Source organism: Rana temporaria, chromosome 12 (genome assembly GCF_905171775.1).
Source record: "Rana temporaria chromosome 12, aRanTem1.1, whole genome shotgun sequence".
Taxonomy (NCBI): domain Eukaryota; kingdom Metazoa; phylum Chordata; class Amphibia; order Anura; family Ranidae; genus Rana; species Rana temporaria.
The window spans coordinates 16,423,608-16,443,786 of NC_053500.1; the positions used below are offsets into that span (position 1 = coordinate 16,423,608).

At 44.0% G+C, this 20,179-nt stretch overlaps 1 protein-coding gene across 1 annotated transcript; it reads left to right on the forward strand.

The window, feature by feature from the left end:
- The first annotated feature begins 761 nt into the window (after positions 1–761).
- Positions 762–16,243, forward strand: LOC120918331 (submandibular gland secretory Glx-rich protein CB-like). Its single transcript, XM_040329869.1, has 2 exons — positions 762–869; positions 15,605–16,243. Exons 1-2 carry the CDS (start codon positions 762–764, stop codon positions 16,241–16,243), a joined length of 747 nt encoding a protein of 248 aa, XP_040185803.1.
- The last annotated feature ends 3,936 nt before the right edge of the window (positions 16,244–20,179 follow it).

Consider the following 20,179-nt stretch of genomic DNA (forward strand, 5'->3'; position numbering starts at 1 on the left):
TTTTCAGTGTACTCCAATAATAATGCAAACTAAGTATTTTTAGAAGCGTTCCAGAGAGTGGTGATCAAACTGCAGAGCAGATCTGTGGTCGATAAATCGCTCCTATGTAATTTCTGCCATGGTGAGAATTATTCTGGAAGTCAGACGCTTAATCCCCAGAAGGCAGAACAATGGAGCAAGAGGCTCCAGTTTGTCATTAATTCTGCCTTCTAGGGATAGTAATCGCAACTCTGCATAGAATATACCCAGACAGAATTTATGGGAAAATTGCTGAGTCGACAATCTTTTATTACAGTTGGATGCATTAAAAGCTGCACAGACAAAATGGTTATGTGGATGCACCCTTAAAGTATATCTAAAACCTAACTTTTTTTTCCCCCTGTTAAAGTGATTCTATCCCTCTCCAAAAAAAAAAAAAGAAGCTCCCTGGTGAAGATGACTCTCCAGCAGGTGGGAAGTCCTAACTGCTCTTTTGTAGAGCTATGGACTAAAGCAGAGTATGATATTTCTGGGCGCTTTGGGTGCCTATGCCCACTGCTATGCACTGTGCACTACTGCACCCCACTACAGGACACAGGGATGTAGTTACCAGCGGAAGGAACCACATAGCTGAATAGGAGATCAGGTCTCCGGCATGCCCAGGAGCATGTTGGACGCTGAAGATTCTTTGGCGAACATAGCGCTTTAAGAATGTGAATATCAGACTTGGCACCTGCTGGAGACGTCATTGTTGCAGCTATTCTGTGTTAAAAAAACCCGTCATGAAGCCAAACCTAGAAATCGGAAGTTTGGTCCCCAAACCAAAATTCCCCAAAAAGAGCGCGGGCAATTGGACTATCTTGGTGCAGGTTGAAAAGATGAATTCAAGTGTAAGAACACATATATAGAAAACTATATATAGTTTTTATTTATACAAAATCAATGGGAAAACACATAATCATTTTACAATTTTTAAAAGCATGGTGACATCCATACATATCACCAGTATAATGGTCCCCAAGAGGGGAATATCACAGTGGGGTTTGGAGGTCACTGTAACGGTCACCACCGTTTACGATACTCCATTCCATCAACCCACGACAGCTTATCCGACAGTCCGACAAGCCAGCAGACACGATCCATAAGAATTCCCCTCAGAAAGACTAGACATACGCTCTGTGTTCAAATGAATGAACTTTAATGGTACACTCTCAGCTTTTTATGCAGTTACAAGCATGTTACAGTAATCAAAGGAACTCTCCACCCACACATCACACAATGGGGCTTCAATCACATTCTTTTAGATAATGACATTCAGAGGAGTTTATTAGTCATCCCCCAGACATCCCGTCTCCGACAATAAATGATTCACCTGCATAATACACATTTCTATGTCAGACGTTCTGGCACCGATTTAACATGACCTAATTACTACAGTTGACAAGTACATTCCACACACAAAATAGTATTGGCATACATAATGAGAGGTCTTAGGAGCCAGGCTGAATTAACACCTTTACGGACTGAATTGACATCACACAATGGACAATGGAACGTCTTTCAGGAGCCTATTGACCTGTTGAGTTCAGAACAACTTGTAATATTTCAAGATATCCTGCAATACATGGATTATCATTAATGTCCCATCTCATGTTATTTATAATTATAATTTCTCAGTCACCCTATGCCCAAAAGGGGCACAGGATGACCCTAGACCCAAGAGTCATTAGTGACGCTGGCACAGGAGTACCCCACATCCTTCAAAAGTCTCTGGGTGTCCCGGGCCATTCTGTTACAGTTACGAAAAGCATCTCGACCAGTTTTGCTGTTTATTGCTGCTTCGTCAGTTGAAAATCGATGACCCTGGCTGATATAGGGCAATGGGGGCGTCACCATAGGGGTCCCCTGCGGCGACTAGGGGGACGTACAAATCAATAGACTAGTATCTGGAATGCAGAAATAAAGTGTCATGGGTCCCGGGAAATAAAGCATTGCCCTATATCAGCCAGGGTCATCGATGTTTCTCCTGACGAAACAGCAATAGACTGCAAAACTAGTCGAGATGCTTTTCATGACCTACAATCCCACTGTGATATTCCCCTCTTGGGGACCATTATACTGGTGATATATATGGTTTGTCACCATGCTTTTAAATTGTATATGAATTATGTGGAGTTTTCCATTGATTTTGTATAAATAAAATATCTATTTTTCTATATATGTGTTATACTTGAATTTATCTTTTCAACCTGTACTGATATAGTTCAATTGCCCCTGCTCTTTTTTGGGAATTTTGGTTTGGGGACCAAACTTCTGATTTCTAAATTTCTTGGATGATGGTATGCTTATCTACACTATCTTTTTTATGAGGCCATATTGAATCTTTCATGGGGCCAAACCTGTAAAAGAATACTGTTCTGTCCCACTGTCAGTTTCCAAGATCTCTTGCAAAGCAGCGGCCTCTGACCACACACCTGGGTGTTTCGGGTGCCTGGCCCCCCGCTACGGTTCCTCTTACCGGCCTCTATGCCAGTCGTTCTCAACCTCAGTCCTCAACCACATCCAACAGGTTAGGTTTTGGGAATTTCTCTTGGATAATAAAGCTGTCCAAAATTCCAAGCCATTGACACGGAGGTTGAGAACCACTGCTCTATGCTGCTAGTAGACATAATAGTGAGGGGCCCCAGCAGGGAGGGCCCTTGCCGCATCGTCCTCCTGCAGTCCGGTCGGCCGTGTACCATATCTGCGCGGTACAGGAGATTCAGTTTGCTGTTCCCGGGGCCGGACTGAAAGGAAGTGAACACTCAGTGTGTGCACTTCCTGTCAGTCCGGCCGGGAACAGGAACCTGATTCTCCTGTACCGCGCGGTTATGGTACACCGCCGACCGGACTGCAGGAGGACGCAGCGGTGCGGCAAGGGCCCTCCCTGCTGGGGCCCCAGGCAAATGCTTGCTTTGCCTGTCGGGTTCCGACGGGCCTGGGCACAGGTATCCTAAATGTAAAGACCAGAATAATGGGAGGTGGCACAAGTTTTTTTTTTTTGCACATCCTGGTTTCATTTTTTTTATTTTCTTTAATTCATTGACAGTCATTTTAAGAATACTCAATTGAAGGAGCTTCTTTTTTTTTTTTTGGATAGAAAGTGACCCTCTTGGGCAAAAAGTGGATGTAAACCCACTCTCATCCTTTCTAAACTACTGCCATAGTGCTGATCTATAAGGATATACATGCCTGCTGCATGTTTCCTTACCTGTCAAATGTCTCCCCTCCCCACAGAACATTTGGCATTTGGTACATGTTAACAGTGAGTTGGAGTAATGGTGGCACAAAGGAAGACATTGGATCTCGTCCCTGCCAGCAGTTTTTCCAAGCGGATTTTGGTAATTTTTCTCTATAACTTCAAGAAGGTTGTTCAGCCTTGCCGAGTGCCTTTCCATGCAAAGTGAGGCTGCTATGGAGAAACTGTACATTGACAGGATGTCATTAAAGCATATTTGTACAACTTATTGTGTGTCCTGCCTTTATTCCAGCCAACGGGGGGTGGTGGTGGTAAAGGAAATCTGTTTTCTAATTATTATTTGAATTTTTTTGTTATGAATATTTTCCAGTAGACATGTGCGTTCCCGTTCGTAACGAATAGATTTTCGTACAAATTTGTTAGTATTCGTACATTCGGATCAATTCGAACATCCGAAAAGCTGAAAAAACAAAATACGAAAATTACGAATAAGCAAAATAATGAACAAGCGAAAATACGAACGTATGATTGGACAATCTTACTAAAATACGAAACACCGAAAAAGCAAAAGAACGAAAATGACATCTATAACGAACGATTTTCATTCCGTATTTTAAATCCTTTGTCTGTTCGCATTTTCATTCGTATGTTCGTATTTTCATTTGTGTGTTTTGTAAATCCGTTTCTTTGTCTGTTCGTAAATTTGTGTACTTATCGTTCTTTCGAATGGGCAGTGTAGTTAGTGAGTGATGTATCTTACTTAAAGCGGGAGTTCACCCATTTGTGTTTTTTTTACTCTTTTCCCCTTAGATGGATGCTCGTTTTCTCTAGGGGAATCGGCTATTTGTTTTAAAATATGATCCGTACTTACCCGTTTTCGAGATGCATCTTCTCCGCCGCTTCCGGGTATGGGTCTTCGGGAGCGGGCGTTCCTTCTTGATTGACAGTCTTCCGAGAGGCTTCCGACGGTCGCATCCATCGCGTCACTAGTAGCCGAAAGAAGCCGAACGTCGGTGCGGCTCTATACTGCGCCTGCGCACCGACGTTCGGCTTCTTTCGGAAAATCGTGACGCGATGGATGCGACCGTCAGAAGCCTCTCGGAAGACTGTCAATCAAGAAGGAACGCCCGCTCCTGAAGACCCATACCCGGAAGCGACGGAGAAGATGCATCTCGTAAACGGGTAAGTACGGATCATATTTTAAAACAAATAGCCGATTCCCCTAGACCAAACGAGCATCCATCTATGGGGAAAATGTGTTCTCCATGGGTGAACCTCCGCTTTAATATCTTAGCCAATCACCTTATCTCTTTTGTGCTGAGTCACATTGTACAGTGTAAAGCCTCGTACACACGATCGGACTTCAAACAAACTTTTCCGTAGATTTTTGTCTGAAGGGAGTTGGCCGGACTTTTGAAACCGAAAAAGTTTGTCCGATAGAGCGTACACACGGTTGGATTTTTTGGAAAATGCTAATTTTTAAGTTTGTTGCCAAAAAGTCTGACCGTGTGTACAGGGGTTAAGAGAAAGTATATCTTAATATGGATTAGCCGCGTGTTGCTATGTATTTACGAAAGTACGAAATTACGAATCCATTAAACGAAAATTATTATCTAACAAAATTACGAATTTCGAATCAACGAAAATAAATTAGACTGAATTACGAATCATTCAGTATAAACAAAAATAAAACTGTTACGAAAATACGAACGGGTCCGAATAGGAAAACTTGAGTCTTACGAAATTACGAATCTTTACGAATCCAAGGAACGAAAAGGAACAAAAAAATACAAAAATGTTTGTTGTGCACATGTCTATTTTTTCCAGATTGTTACGCAACTTTAATTCCAAGCCTCCCTTTAGATCAGCATTATTTTATAGCTTTTTATAACTTCCTTTGACATCAGAACCAGGTTTGTAAATTTCTTGCGTGAGTAGCTGCTGGAAGCCTGGTTCTTATTGACATAGACACGATCCTGGGAATCAATGCTAGTGAATTTCTTAGCCGGGAAAGAAGTCAATCTATTTATGTAAAGAGGAACAGTAATGTCGCGTACATACTATCGGAATTTCCAACCATAAATGTTCGATGTGAGCTTTTGGTGGGCAATTCCGACCGTGTGTAGGCTCCATCGGACATTTTCTGTTGGAATTTCCGACCACAAAAATTTGAGAGCTGGTTCTCAATTTTTCCGACAAAAGTTCTTGTCGAAAATTTTAATGGTCTGTATGCAATTCTGACGCACAAAAATCCTAGACATGCTCGGAATCATTGAACTTCATTTTTCTCGGCTCGTCGTAGTGTTCTATGTCACCCCGTTCTTGACGTTTGGAATTTCCGACAAGATTTGTGTGACCGCAACACAAGTTTGAGCCAAGATTCCGTCTGAAAAAAAATCCATGTTTTTTTTTTTGTCGGAAATTCCGATTGTGTGTACACAGCATAAGGCTGCATTCACACATAAGTGGCCCAACAGCCTATTGACTTGAATGGGCTTCTTGTCGCTTGAAAAATGGGCCAAAGAAGCTCAAGTACCAAATTTCAGCACTGACCCAAGTGTGTTTGGTGTTGTGAGACTGCTACCCACCTTTGGGATATCATTAAAGGTGTTGTAAAGCTTTCTGTTTTTTTTTTTTCACTTTAATGCGTCCTATGCATTAAAGCGGATGTTCGCTCAAAAAAATATATTAAAAGCCAGCAGCTACAAATACTGCAGCTGCTGACTTTTAATATTAGGACACTTACCTGTCCTGGAGTCCAGTGGCGTCCGCAGCAGGGTGACGAGCGATCGCTCCCCCCTCCATCCACGCTGAGGGAACCAGGAAGTGAAGCGATCCGGCTTTACTGCCCGGTTCCCTACGGCGCATGCGCGAGTCCTGCTGCGCCTGCCGATTGGCTCCCGCTGTGTGCTGGGAGCCGAGTGTTCCCAGCACAGAACAGGGGGGGCGACGGGATGTGACGCAATGCCCATCTTTTGCCCGTGAATGCCGGGCCGGAAGTGGGTGCAAATACCTGTCTTTAGACAGGTATCTGCACCCCCCTGAAAGGTGTCAAATGTGACACCGGAGGGAGGGTGCCGATCAGCGTGACTTCACTTTAGGGTGGAGAACCGCTTTAAGATGAAAAAACACTTTGCACTCTCCGGCCCCGTTTTACTTCCCTGAACCCGAATCTCTGTGGGCGCCATCCCGCGTTGCTTTCCCCCAGCTCTTGTGGGTTCTTTATTGGATGATTGATAGCAGCGCAGCAATTGGCTCCCGCTGCTGTCAATCAAATCAATGACGTGGCACTGGGGGGCGGGTCCGAGTGATACACTCGTGGCTATGGCCGCCGACTGCATCACATGGGAGCGCGCCCGCTAGCTAACCCCCTTGGGAAAGCGCTTCCCACCCCTTTAAGAAATAATAGAAACTCAAGTGGGATGCTTGTTTTTCCCACATTTCCTTGTTGCTCAGGTGTACAGGACAACATGGGCTATACTGGATTTCAGTGCAGTAGCGTGTTGTCAGCTCACTACAGTAAGGCTGCCCATATAATATTTGTCTTTCCCTGTTCACCCAGCGACTTGAATGAAAAAAATAAAAAATGAGCCGATTCCTCATCCACACACTCCAGCTGAGCCTGTGTATTCTGAGGGCGGGGAGCATACCTTGCAGACAGAATACAGTGATCAGTGTTGCTGGCGGTAGCTGGTGACACAGATCGATTGGGAAAAACACAACACGGTGGTTGTACGCTAGTCAATCAATAGACTACATGGTCAATGAGCCTGTCCATACATGGATTGAAATTTGGCTGTTCCCTGTGAACCAGTGGAATTTTGATTTCTGTATGGCTGCCTTAAAGTGATACTAAAGCTTCACTTTTTGTTTTAACCACTTAAGACCCGGACCAAAATGCAGGTAAAGGACCGGGCCAGTTTTTGCGATTCGGCACTGCGTCGCTTTAACAGACAATTGCGCGGTCGTGCGACGTGGCTCCCAAACAAAATTGGCGTCCTTTTTTCCCCACAAATAGAGCTTTCTTTTGGTGGTATTTGATCACCTCTGCGGTTTTTATTTTTTGCGCTATAAACAAAAATAGAGCGACAATCTTGAAAAAAATGCAATATTTTTTCCTTTTTGCTATAATAAATATCCCCCAAAAATATATAAAAACTTTTTGTTCCCTCAGTTTAGGCCGATACGTATTCTTCTACCTATTTTTGGTAAAAAAAAAATAAAAATCACAATAAGCGTTTATCGATTGGTTTGCGCAAAATTTATTTTTAAAATTGCATTTTTATTAATAATTTTTTTTTTTTTTACTACTAATGGCAGCAATTTTTTTTTTTGTGACCGTGACATTATGGCGGACACATCAGACAATTTTGACACATTTTTGGGACAATTGTCATTTTCACAGCAAAAAATGCTATAAAAAAAAATGCATGGTTTACTGTGAAAATGACAATTGCAGTTTGGGAGTTAACCACTAGGGGGCGCTGAAGGGGTTAAGTGTGACCTCATATGTGTTGCTAACTCTAGGGGGGGCGGGGCTGGACGTGTGACATCATTGATCGTGTTTCCCTGAATCAGGGAACACACAATCAATGACAGCGCCACAGTGAAGAACGGGGAAGCTGTGTTTACACACACCTCTCCTCGTTCTTCAGCTCCGGAGACCGTTTGCGGGACTCCAGCGGCGATCGGGTGCACGCCCGCGAATGGGCACTTAAAGAGGATGTACAGGTACGTACTTGTGCCCAGCAGTGCCATTCTGCCGACGTATATGTGCAGGAGGCGGTCCTTAAGTGGTTAAATAACAAATGGAAAATTAAATACTGTGCTTAACTAACAGTGTTATACTACACAAAGACTAAATTAGGAAAAAACAAGCTGCGCTAAAAATAAAAAGAATGTGTGTCATGCATTAACAAACACAGATAACTGTGCCACACAACTCTGTGACTATGCCAATGAATAGCAAAAAAGTAATATGCACCGAGAAAGTGTATATAAACACAAACAATACATATATTGTTTAATAAAAGTCTGTGAATATTCAAATGAAAGTCCATGGATTGTGAGTTAAAACAAACATGAACAGTCCAACATGTATTAAACTCCAGTGTCCAGGGATAAAGAAAACCAGTCCAGGAAGTAAGATATCCAAGCTCCAGGTGATGAAGAAGTATAGAAACAACCCAGAAAGTGATGATAGGATGAAACGCCTCCACCTCAAAAAAAAGCTGACCCTTACCAGCTGATGTTGACCTCTTATTAGAGGAGATCAGATAAAGCGTATGTGTTGGTGAAGTATGCAACGTCTATGGCATCCGATTGCAGCCTCAATGGATAGATGTTGCGGGATGTGCCAAAAAAAGGAAAGGAACGCATATAGCATAAAATCCACGACAAATTTATTAAGGAAAGTAAAATATGCACTTACACGGTTGTAGAATGCAAATCACATGTAAAAGAATCGAGCCCGGCCGGCTCCTCAATTCGCCTGCCCGCGTCTTACGGGTTCAGCTGAGCGCGGTGACGTCAGAACGTCGCTTACCCAACGTTTCGTCGCAAATGGACGTCATTGCAATACTTTTTGTCACACCGTATTTGCGCAGCAGCCTTACAAGCACTTTTTTTAATTAAAAGATAAGACAACAGTAAAGTTAGGCCAATTCTTTTTTATATTGTGAAAGATAATGTTACGCTGAGTATATTGATACCCAACATGTCATGCTTCAAAATTGCGCCCGCTCGTGGAATGGCCAATTCTTTTTTATATTGTGAAAGAAAATGTTACGCCGAGTATATTAATACCCAACATGTCACACTTCAAAATTGCGCCCGCTCGTGGAATGGCCAATTCTTTTTTATATTGTGAAAGAAAATGTTACGCCGAGTATATTAATACCCAACATGTCACACTTCAAAATTGCGCCCGCTCGTGGAATGGCATCAAACGTTTACCCTTCAAAATCTCCATAGGCGACGTTTAAAAAAATTCTACATATTGCATGTTTTGAGTTAAAGAGGAGGTCTAGGGCTAGAATTCTTACTCTTGCTCCACTGATCGCGGCGATACCTCACGTGTGTGGTTTGAACGCCGGTTTCATATGCGGGCGCTGCTCACGTATGCGTTCGCTTCTGCACGCGAGCTCATTGGGACGAGGCGCGTAACATTTTTTTTTATTTCTTTTACTTGATTTTATTTATTTTTACACAGTTTAAAAAAAAAATATTTGGGTCACTTTTATTCCTATTGTATGTATTTATTAAATCTGTGCTTAGAAATTATTCCTGGGCTGCTGCCTCCCCTGGAGGTCCCTAGTAAAAGATGTGTGATATTGGGGTGTATGGCGCTGCCCTCCAATTAAATGGTAACGTGGGTAAAGGTATAGTTAAATCCTTCCATAGGTTAGCTTCTGGTAGTGTAAAAAATAATAATGGTAAAAGTAAAGTGAAAATAGTAAAAAATGTAAACATCCCTTGTAATAGAAAAAAAAAAGCATGACAGGTCCTCTTAAATATGAGATGTGGGGTCAAAAAGACCTCAGATCTCATATTTACACTAAAGTGCAATTAAAAAAAAAGAAATAAAAATGTTCTAATTTTTTTTTTTAGATTGTAGAAGTCCCAATCTTCATCCACTTGGGTGAGACAACTCATTACAAATATTGTTATTGGGAAATTAGAAATCAATGAACATTTAATTTGATAAGTCGTGGTTTATGAAGTCTCGATGTTTAATCACTTCCCGCCCGGTCAATTGACGTCCGGAAAGTGGTTGTGAAATCCTGGGACGCGCGGCGATCGGTGATGCGGGGTGTCAGTCTGACACCCTGCATCTCCGATCTCGGTAAAGAGCCTCTGGCGGAGGCTCTTTACCATGTGATCAGCCGTGTCCAACCATGGCTGATCACGATGTAAACAGGAAGAGCCATTGATCGGCTCTTCTTCACTCACGTCTGACAGGGGGGGTTCGTGCTGATTGTTTATCAGTGCAGCCCCCCCCCCCTCGGATGCCAGCACTGGACCACCAGGGAGTGCCCCCCCCGGTTGCCAAATGGGGCAAAAAAATAAAAATAAAAAAAATAAACACAATCGATGCCAATCAGTGCCCACAAATGGGCACTGACTGTAATGATGCCCAGCAATGTCATCAGTGTCACCCCTCAGTGTCCATCAGTGCCACCCAGTGCCACCTCTTAGTGTCTATCTATGCCCAGTGCCCACCTATCAGTACCCATAAGTGCCACCCATGAGTGCCCATCAGTGCCGCCAAAGAGTGCCCAGTGCCCATCAGTGCCGCTTATAAATGCACATCAGTGCAGCATACCAGCACCACCTATCAGTGCCACCTCATCGGTGCCCATCAGTGCTGCCATATCAGTGCCCATAATTGAAGAAGAAAACTTATTTATTTACAAAAAAATTACAGAAAAAAAATGAAAACTTAATTTTTTTTAAAAAATTGGGTCATTTTTTAGTTGTTGCGCAAAATATAAAAATTGCAGAGTTGATCAAATACCACCAAAAGAAAGCTCTGATTTGTGGGAACAAAATGATGAAAAATTTCATTTGGGTAGAGGGTAGCATGACCGCGCAATTTTCATTCAAATTGCGACAGTGCTGAAAGCTGAAAATTGGCCTGGGCAGGAAGATGCGTAAGTGCCCGGTATGGAAGGGGTTAAAGGGCTGGCTGCTAAACCCCCAACCTAAAGCTTTGCTCTGGTGTAGAGGTTTAGCAGCCAGCCAGTAGCCCAGCTGAGGTTTTGAAGTTGCAGGTTCAAATCTTGGTTCGTCTATTGGGGTATACTAGGGTCGCCGATCACATTTCACGTATTAATAGCTGGATTCAGAGAGAGTTAGGCCGGCGTATCAGTAGATACGCCAACGTAACTCGTAATCTGCGCCGTCCTAAGTTTAAGTGTATTCTCAAACTAAGATACACTTAAACCTAGCTAAGATACGACAGCCTGCGCCGTCGTATCTTAGGGTGCAATTTTTAGGCTGGCCGCTAGGTGGCGCTTCCATTGAGTTTGGCGTAGAATATGTAAATCACTAGAGACGCCTATTCACGAACGTAGGTGCGCCCGTCGCAGTACGGTTTACGTAAGGCGTTTTCAGGCGTAAAGTTATTCCATCAAATAGCTGGACTAGTCATTGTTAAGTATGGCCGTCATTCCCGCGTCAAAATTTAAAAATGTTACGTTGTTTGCGTAAGTCATCCGTGAATAGGGCTGGACGTAATTTACGTTCACGTCTAAACCAATACGTCCTTGTGGCGTACTTTGCCGCAATGCACACTGGGATATGTACACAGACGGCGCATGCGCCGTTCGTAAAAAAACGTCAATCACGTCAGGTCACCCCCCATTAACATAAAACACGCCCCCTCAGCCTAATTTGAATTAGGCGCGCTTACGCCGGCCCCATTTACGCTACGCCGCCGTAAGTTAGGAGGCAAGTAGTTTGTGAATCATGTACTTGCCTCTTTGACTTAAGGCAGGGTAGCGTAAATACGATATGCTACGCCGCCTTAAAGTTGCGGCAATCTACATGAATCCAGCTATAAGTCTTGTTTTACCATCATGCTACTTAGTGAGCTGGCTGATTGGCTCAGGGGTTTAGCAGCCGGCCCATAGCTGTGTGTAGTCTTTGGAGCTACAGGTTCGAATCTTGGTTTCTTCTTTTAAATTTGAGACCACATTATAATCTTGAAATAGGAGATATATATATATTTATTGATTTATTCACGGCATGGCTATAAAACTAAAATTCTAAATTTACAGACTCAAAAAAAGTCCAGCATCTCCAACACCTGGTCTGGGAGATCTCAGGGAAGATGCTCCAGTTGGATCGCCTGATAAATGAATACAGAGAGTCCTCACTATTTATATACTAAGAATTGATGTTTAAAGGGCTGGCTTCTAGCGTACTAAATCATTTCGAAAAAAAAAAATCTTCTAAGTCCCACTTTTCACCCACCTAGGGTTTGAGTCTTTTTAAATACTAAGTCTTTGAGTTACTAAGTGTTGATCTTCAAGGGGCTGCCCGCTAAAGCCCTTCACTGGAACACAGCTCTGGCCTAATGGTTTAGCAGCCAGCCAATGGACCAAAGAGTTCCAAGTTGTAGGTTCGAATCCAGGATCATTTATATAAATTGGTGACTTTTCTTTCTTTATTCCTGAAGTAGGATGATGAGCACGTAACTGATTGAGTGGAGGCGAGTAGCTCAGTGGATAAGAGCGTTGACCCAGAGCGCCGTAGACCCGAGTTTGAACCCATGAAGCGTTGTAGACTCCGAGGGCGAATGCTTGAAAACGCTGTAGACCCTGAGCTCAAATCTCTGAGGGAAAGTCTGGAGGCCATGGACAACCCACCAGTCTGCTCCAGTCCCAGGTCCCCACAGGCCTGTAACATGTGTGGGCATCACATTAGGTTGTGGACACCCCGCCTCTTCGGTCCACGGTCTGTGACATCACTGCAACATATATAATTAGAATGGGCTGTCTTACTGGGGCAGCCCATTCCAAAAGTAGGGACTTAGGTTTTTATTTGCCTCACCCCCAGGCACTGCACAGCACCTGAACCCCTTTATTGTAGGGACAAGGTAGTGGGTCACAACATTTCCCACTGCCCCATCCCACCATCAGGGGGTTCAGGTACTGCACAATACCCGGGACACACAAGGCCTGCCCTCAGAGGGATTTGAACTCAGGTCTCCAGCAGACCAGTCAGAACTCTTACTCTCTGAGCTACCACCGACGCTTAGACATTGCTGTGCTCGTTCTTCTATTTCAAAAGTAGGCAGAATTTACACATTAAAAAAAAAAAAATCAAAGTAACAACTACAGTGGAACCTCGGATTACAAGCATAATCCATCCCAGGAGAATGCTTGTAATCCAAAGTACTCGCATATCAAAGCGAGTTTTCCCATTGAAACAAATTATTTGTTCCACATTGACTTCAATGGCATGCAATACCACATGCGGCCATAGGTGGGGGGGGGGCGCCGGAAAGCCTCAGAAAGACTCGAGATTTGCAGATGTCAGCCTAGCTGTCCTCGGGCCTTTCCGTGCATTTCCGAATGGCGCCGTTCGGCTCTGCTCGCGCTCCGGTGCCCCCCCACCTCAGACCAAATCCGGTACTGCACACCGCTTTGGCCTGAATCATGCTCGTTTTGCGAGACAATACTCGCAAACCGAATTACAATTTTTCAAAATACAGCGCTCGTACTGCGAAACGCTCGTTAACTGCGTTAATCACAATCCGAGGTTTCACTGTATAAAAAAACTTCTGAGCACCCACTATCAATGAAAACAGCATAGCACTACGATGTCTGCCAATGCAGATTCCTGCAATATAATAATGAATGAATCATTATTCTATTATCGTATTGGAAATCTAAACTCAACTGAAAAAAAAATCTAATATAAGCTTAAACATAATAATATAAAATTCGAAATGTTTTTAAATCTGCAGTTTTATTAAAAGAATACCTGGTGATCCTACCATGAAGGTCCTTGTGCTGGGACTTGTTATGAGGTGATGCTTTCTCTAAATTGGGTTTAATTTGTTGTTTTACAAGTTAAAAACAATTTTTTTTTTTGCTAGAAAATTACTTAGAACCCCCAAACATTATAAAAAAAATTCTAACACCATAGAGAATAAAATGGCGATCGTTGCAATACTTTATATCACACCGTATTTGCGCAGCGGTCTTACAAACGCACTTTTTTTGGAGAAAATACACTTTTTTGAATAAAAAAATAAGACAACAGTAAAGTTAGCCCAATTTTTTTTATATTGTGTAAGATAATGTTACGCCAAGTAAATTGATACCCAACATGTCACGCTTAAAAAATTGCGCCCGCTCGTAATTGCCGACAAACTTTTACCCTTAAAAATCTCCGTAGGCGAAGTTTCAAAAATTCTACAGGTTGTATGTTTTGAGATACAGAAAAGGTCTAGGGATAGAATTATTCTTCTCGCTCTAACGATCGCAGGGATACCTCACATGTGTGGTTTGAACACCATTTCCATATGCGGTCGCTGCTCACATATGCGTTCGCTTCTGCGCGTGAGCTCGTCAAACAACAGGGCGCTTTATAAAAAAGATTTTTTTTCCTTATTTATTTTATTGATTTTAAAACTGTTTAAAAAAATGTAATTGGGTGACTTTTATTCCTATTACAAGGAATCTAAACATCCCTTGTAATAGAAAAAAGCATGACAGGTCCTCTTAAATATGAGATCTCCGGTCAAAAAGACTTCAGGTCTCATATTTACACTAAAATGCAATAAAAAAACAAAACATGTCATTTGAAAAAAATAATAAAAAAATGGCCCTTTAAGAGCTATGGGCGGAATTAACGTTTTGACATCACTTCCACCCTGCTATGGTATGGAGATGGGTGGGGGCCATCTTCCCATTACTCTTTTCCATACCCAGCCACAGGAAGAACCCGATCGCCTCCGCCACTGCCAACGGCTCTGGTAAGCGGCGGAGGGCAAGGGAGAGCGGTGGGAGGGGGAGGACCTCTCCCACCGCCGATAACGGTGATCTTGCGGCGAATCCGATGCAGAGACCACCATTATCGGAAACTGGACCACCGGCTGAAGAAGAGGATACCTGGGTTATGGTAGCTAGCTGCTGCCATAACAGAAATATCCCTCCTCAAACAGCCGACGTATATCGGAGTGCGGCAGTTCCGGAAGTGGTTAAACCAGCTCGAAACAACAGCCAAGCAATGATCAGACCTCAATTTTCTATGATCACCAGAGGGTGCCAGTCTTTGAACGATCTCTATCTCACAAGCACACTCTGAATCTTGGTCCTTTCAAGAAAGTACAAGACATTCACCAACAGTAGTCATAAAAGGAGCCAACTTCTGAATCACAGCCAATGTATATTCCAGAATAGGAAAAAGAACTGGCCAAGGTGCTGAATACTCCGGGCCAACTGCCTAGCTGAGGTTAGATTTGTCTTTGGTAAAACATGTCCTCTCTTTCACCACCAGAGCGTGCCAGTATCCGAGCAATCTCCATTGTTCTAGGATACCCTGAATATTTGTACTATTAAAGGTGTTTATCAATTATAATAAAGATCCAAACTAAAGGATTTAAGCTCAGGTCTCCAGCACGTCAGTCAGAGCTTTAATCTCTACCTGATGCACTTATCTTAATGAAACCATGTTCCTTGATCTTTCAAAGACATACAAGTTAATTGAAATGCAAAAGAGAGGTCAATAAAGGGAATAAGCCCCTTGGTGTCACGTGACTAAGATCTAGAACAGATTACATAGAAGAAAATAATCTAAAATAGAATGCAGTCATTAATTAAGAAGACCACTATCACATACCACTGAGAACTCAAACAAAGGCCACTATCACAGACTACCAAAGACCACAACCAAAAGCTACCATCACAGACAACCAAAGATCTCAGTCCCAAACCACCAAAGAACCATCACAGACAACCACAGTCACAGACCACCAAAGACCACCAAAGACCACCGTCACAGACCACAAAAGACCACGGTCACAGACAACCAAAGACCACCATCAAGGACAACCGAAGACCACCATCACAGACAACCAAAGGCCACCATCACAGACAACCAAAGGCCACCATCACAGACAACCAAAGACCACCATCACAGACAACCAAAGGCCACCATCACAGACAACCAAAGGCCACCATCACAGACAACCAAAGGCCACCATCACAGACAACCAAAGGCCACCATCACAGACTACCAAAGGCCACCATCACAGACAACCAAAGACCACCATCACAGACAACCAAAGACCACGATCACAGACAACCAAAGGCCACCATCACAGACAACCAAAGGCCACCATCACAGACTACCAAAGGCCACCATCACAGACTACCAAAGGCCACCATCACAGACAACCAAAGACCACCATCACAGACAACCAAAGACCACGATCACAGACGACCAAAGACCACCATCACATACGACCAAAGACCACCATCACAGGTGACCAAAGGCCACCATCACAGATAACCAAAGACCACTATCACAGACTACCAAGGACAACCATTAGGATTCTAATGATAGGTCGTAATGCTTAAAAACTTGCTGTATATAAGGGACGATGTTGGTGAGCTTTTGTTGGTTTCAAACTGGAATTGAATTCCTGTAAAAGTCTATAGAAGTGCAAACCTTTATTCCGCCTCCATTTTGCTTTTCTGGCTTCCTCGTTACCCTCCACCCCCCCCATCAATAAGTTAATGATATTTTTAAATAAAACCTTTCCGATTTTATCTTCATCATAAAGCCTAAGGATTATCTTGACAGCCCGGCAGTAGAAAGGGAGGTTGGCAAAATCTACAACAGAAAGAAGACTTGAATCTAAAACCTGTCAACTTTTAAGTGCCGTTCTCATCATGCCCACAAGGAGGCAGAATTGATTCATTTTAACTATAGTACTGCTTAGAGCTGTCTGCATCTGACCTGTTCATTTAAAAAAAAAAAAAAATGCAATTTCAGACACCCAACCATTAAAAACTATAGATTAACAGATCGAGAACATTTTTCCAATATGTCTTTCCAACAGAAGTCGAGCAAATGACCGACTTCTGATCAAAATTCAGCCGGTCCACCGTTATCTGCACAAAACGAGGTGGATGGAGAAATCCACCCCACCAGAACATTGCAATATAACAGCGGCACCCTAGGCTGTTGGAGGAATTAGAAGAAAGCAGCTTATTAATACCCTCATTCAGCAGATCCCCAACAGATTAGTATGCTCATTTAGCAGATCCCCTCCTCCATAGTACCTCCAGCTCTGTTGATGCCCTACTCAGTAGTAACCCCCAGCTCTGCTGATCCCCTGCTCATTGTACCTACAGCTCTGCTGATCTCCCTCTGAATGGTAACCCCCAGCTCTGCTGATCCCCTGCTCAGTTGTACCTTCAGCTCTGCTGATCTCCCTCTGAATAGTGACCTCCCAGCTCTGCTGATCCCCTGCTCATTTGTACCTACAGCTCTGCTGATCTCCCTCTGAATAGTAACCCCCAGCTCTGCTGATCCCCTGCTCAGTTGTACATTCAGCTCTGCTAGTGATCAGGAACAGCGATCTCTCTCCTCCTCCAGTCAGTCCCCCCCCCACAGTTAGAAACACCTCTCCAGGGAACACTTAACCCCGTTTTTTGCTCCTGGTGTTAACCCTTTACCTGCCAGTGACATTTACACAGTAATCAGTGCATTTTTATAGCGCTGATAGCTGTATAATTATCAGTGGTCCCAAAAAAGTGTCAAAAGTGTCTGATCTGTCTAAACTAAACCGATCGGACTAAACTGATGAAATAGAATTTTTTAATTTTTTTGGGATATCTATTACAGTGGAACCTCGGATTACGAGCATAATCGGTTCCAGGAGAATGCTCGTAATCCAAAGCACTCACATATCAAAGCGAGTTTCCCCATAGAAGTCAATGGAAACGAAAATAATTTGTTCTGCATTAACTTCTATGGCATGCAATACCGCGGTGTGGGATCACCGGAGAGCCTCTGAAATACTCAGAAAAGGCTCGGAGACAGCTCGGCTGAACTTGGAAAGGCTCGGGAATGGAGTATTCCCACGTTTTCCCGAGAATTTCTGAACGGCTCCGAACGGCTCCTGCTGTGCAGGGACCAAGATGACTGGTCTGATCATTTTGACTAAGCTGTATCTAAACTCTCGTTTGTGAGTATAAATTACTTGTATTTATTAAAATAAAAATCTTTTATGATAATGCACTAGGTCGGTGCGCCCTCCCTCTTTTGTTTTTTTCCTGCCGAGCTAAGGCAGCGTTATGAGCCCCGACTCGGGAGCGGGGCCACCAGCGTCCCCAACAACCAGTGAATATCGTTGACACCACCCCTTGTGACGGGCCCTCGGTCAATGTCGTCACAAGGGGCGGGTTCACTAGGGGACGTCACCGGGTGGCCCCCGCCCCTTAGCTATTTCAGAGCAGGATCTGGGGGCTGGCTTCCAGATTCGGATAAGCCCCACACAACCACCGGCCAAGGTTGTGGGGAAGAGGCCCTTGTCCTTGAATTATTTTGGTGAGTGGGGCCCCATGTCAAGTTTTGCCTGAGGCCTCACAAAGCCTAGTGCCCGCCTCTCTGCCTGTACCGCTTGCACACAGCAGAGTTGCAGATTTAAGTATTCAGTGCCATGATGGAAGCAGGTCTTCTAATCTTTCCAGCACAGCCTCTTTCATATGTGTGCAGCTATGCCCAAGCAATCGCCCTTGCTGGAGATCAGAGCACGGCTGTAAATGAGAACTCCCCTCTCCGATCCTTTAAACCAACGCTGTGCCGTCTGAACCCAACATCAATGGCTCCAGAGCTCTATGAAGTTAATAATGTCGATCGCTTACTAATAAAAGCCGGCCGAGGGGAGAGTGGGGGGGCGACGGCGACCCACCGTTATCATAAAATGTCAGCCGGCGAGCCGGTAAGATTCCTCTTAGCTCAGCGGAAACACTGTAAGTTATTAAAATGTAACCTATTTAGCGGTGAAGAGATCGGCGTAGAAGAAGACGCTCGCGTTGCGTTGGGTAAGTGAATATGGAAATCCGATCTGCAAATGCAAGATATTAAAAAAAATCAGTTGGTTGTAAATAAACATATAGGGGGCCTTCCCATACATCACTGTCATGGAAAATCAATTACTGGAAATCCTGGGCCGGTACGACTTGCTGTATGTGCGCGAGGCTTAAAGTGATATTGAACCCTCCGTTTTTTGAAGCACGTTCAGCGGCGGATTTAATCAATTACTGAGCGCGCATTATCTTTAATCCTTGCCTGTGTTCCAGTTAAAGCTGGCGCCATGACCGCTGCCCCGTGTTTCCTGTTTCAGAGTGGCTCCTATGGAGTGTACTATGGAGCCACTCTTGCAGTTGTGTCTCCCTACACTGTGTGCAACAATAGAAACACACAGCCCTGCAGCCTAGGATGGCAAGGTACTCCCTTGCTTCATCCTCCTCCTTCTAAAGGGCTGGCTCAGACTGCACTGGGGAAGATTCAGGTAGGGCTGTGCACTCTTACGGAGTTTTTACGCTACGCCTCCGTAAATTACTTGCGCTACGCTTGATTCACGAAGCAGTAGCTCCGTAATTTGCGGGGGCGTTCCGTAAAAGTGGCCGGCATAAGCGCGCGTAATTTAAATGATCGTGGATCATTTAAATTAGGCGCGTTCCCTCGCCGAACGTAGTGCGCATGCTCCGTCGGGAAACTTTCCCGACGTGCATTGTGGTAAATGACGTCGCAAGGACGTCATTTGCTTCAACGTGAACGTAAATGGCGTCCAGCGCCATTCACGATTCACTTACGCAAACGACGTCATTTTCAAAAATCGCGACGCGGGAACGACGGGTATACTTAGCATTGGCTGCATTACGCAGAAACCGACGAACGCAAACGATGTAAAATGCGAACGCCGGGCGCGCGTTTACGGTTGTGAATCGGCGTGAGTATGCAATTTGCATACTCTACGCTGACCACTACGGGAACGCCATCTAGCGGCCAGCGTAAGAATGCAGCCTAAGATACGACGGCATAAGAGCCTTATGCCAGTGATATCTTAGGCTGCAGTCGGCGTATCGAGCTTTCTGAATCAGGAGCAGTCGATACGCAGGCGCAACTAAGCAATTACGCTGCGTAACTATGGTTACGCAGACGCAATTGCTTACTGAATCTACCCCACTGTCCACTGTGAACTTTTCCCTGTGAAGTTCAGAAAAGCAGCACTGATAGAGCAGGAGCCTAACAGCGAGTTGATGTCATTATTTAGCTAAATACATTCTAGGCGCATCAAAACAAATGTCTAATGGTGCATTTTCTTTACAAAGCAGCCACAGCCTGAGTAGAAAACCCTGTCAACTGCCAGAATGCTGTAAAGCAGGACCCTTGTTCTCTGGGTGGAAGCAGCGGCATCTCTGCAGAGGTCTG

Coding starts and splice junctions, on each gene's coding strand:
- LOC120918331 (XM_040329869.1), top strand. CDS start 762: ATGAAGCCAAACCTAGAAATCGGAAGTTTGGTCCCCAAACCAAAATTC. Junction 870..15,604: donor TTGAAAAGATGAATTCAAGT/GTAAGAACACAT, acceptor CCACTATCACAG/ACTACCAAAGACCACAACCA.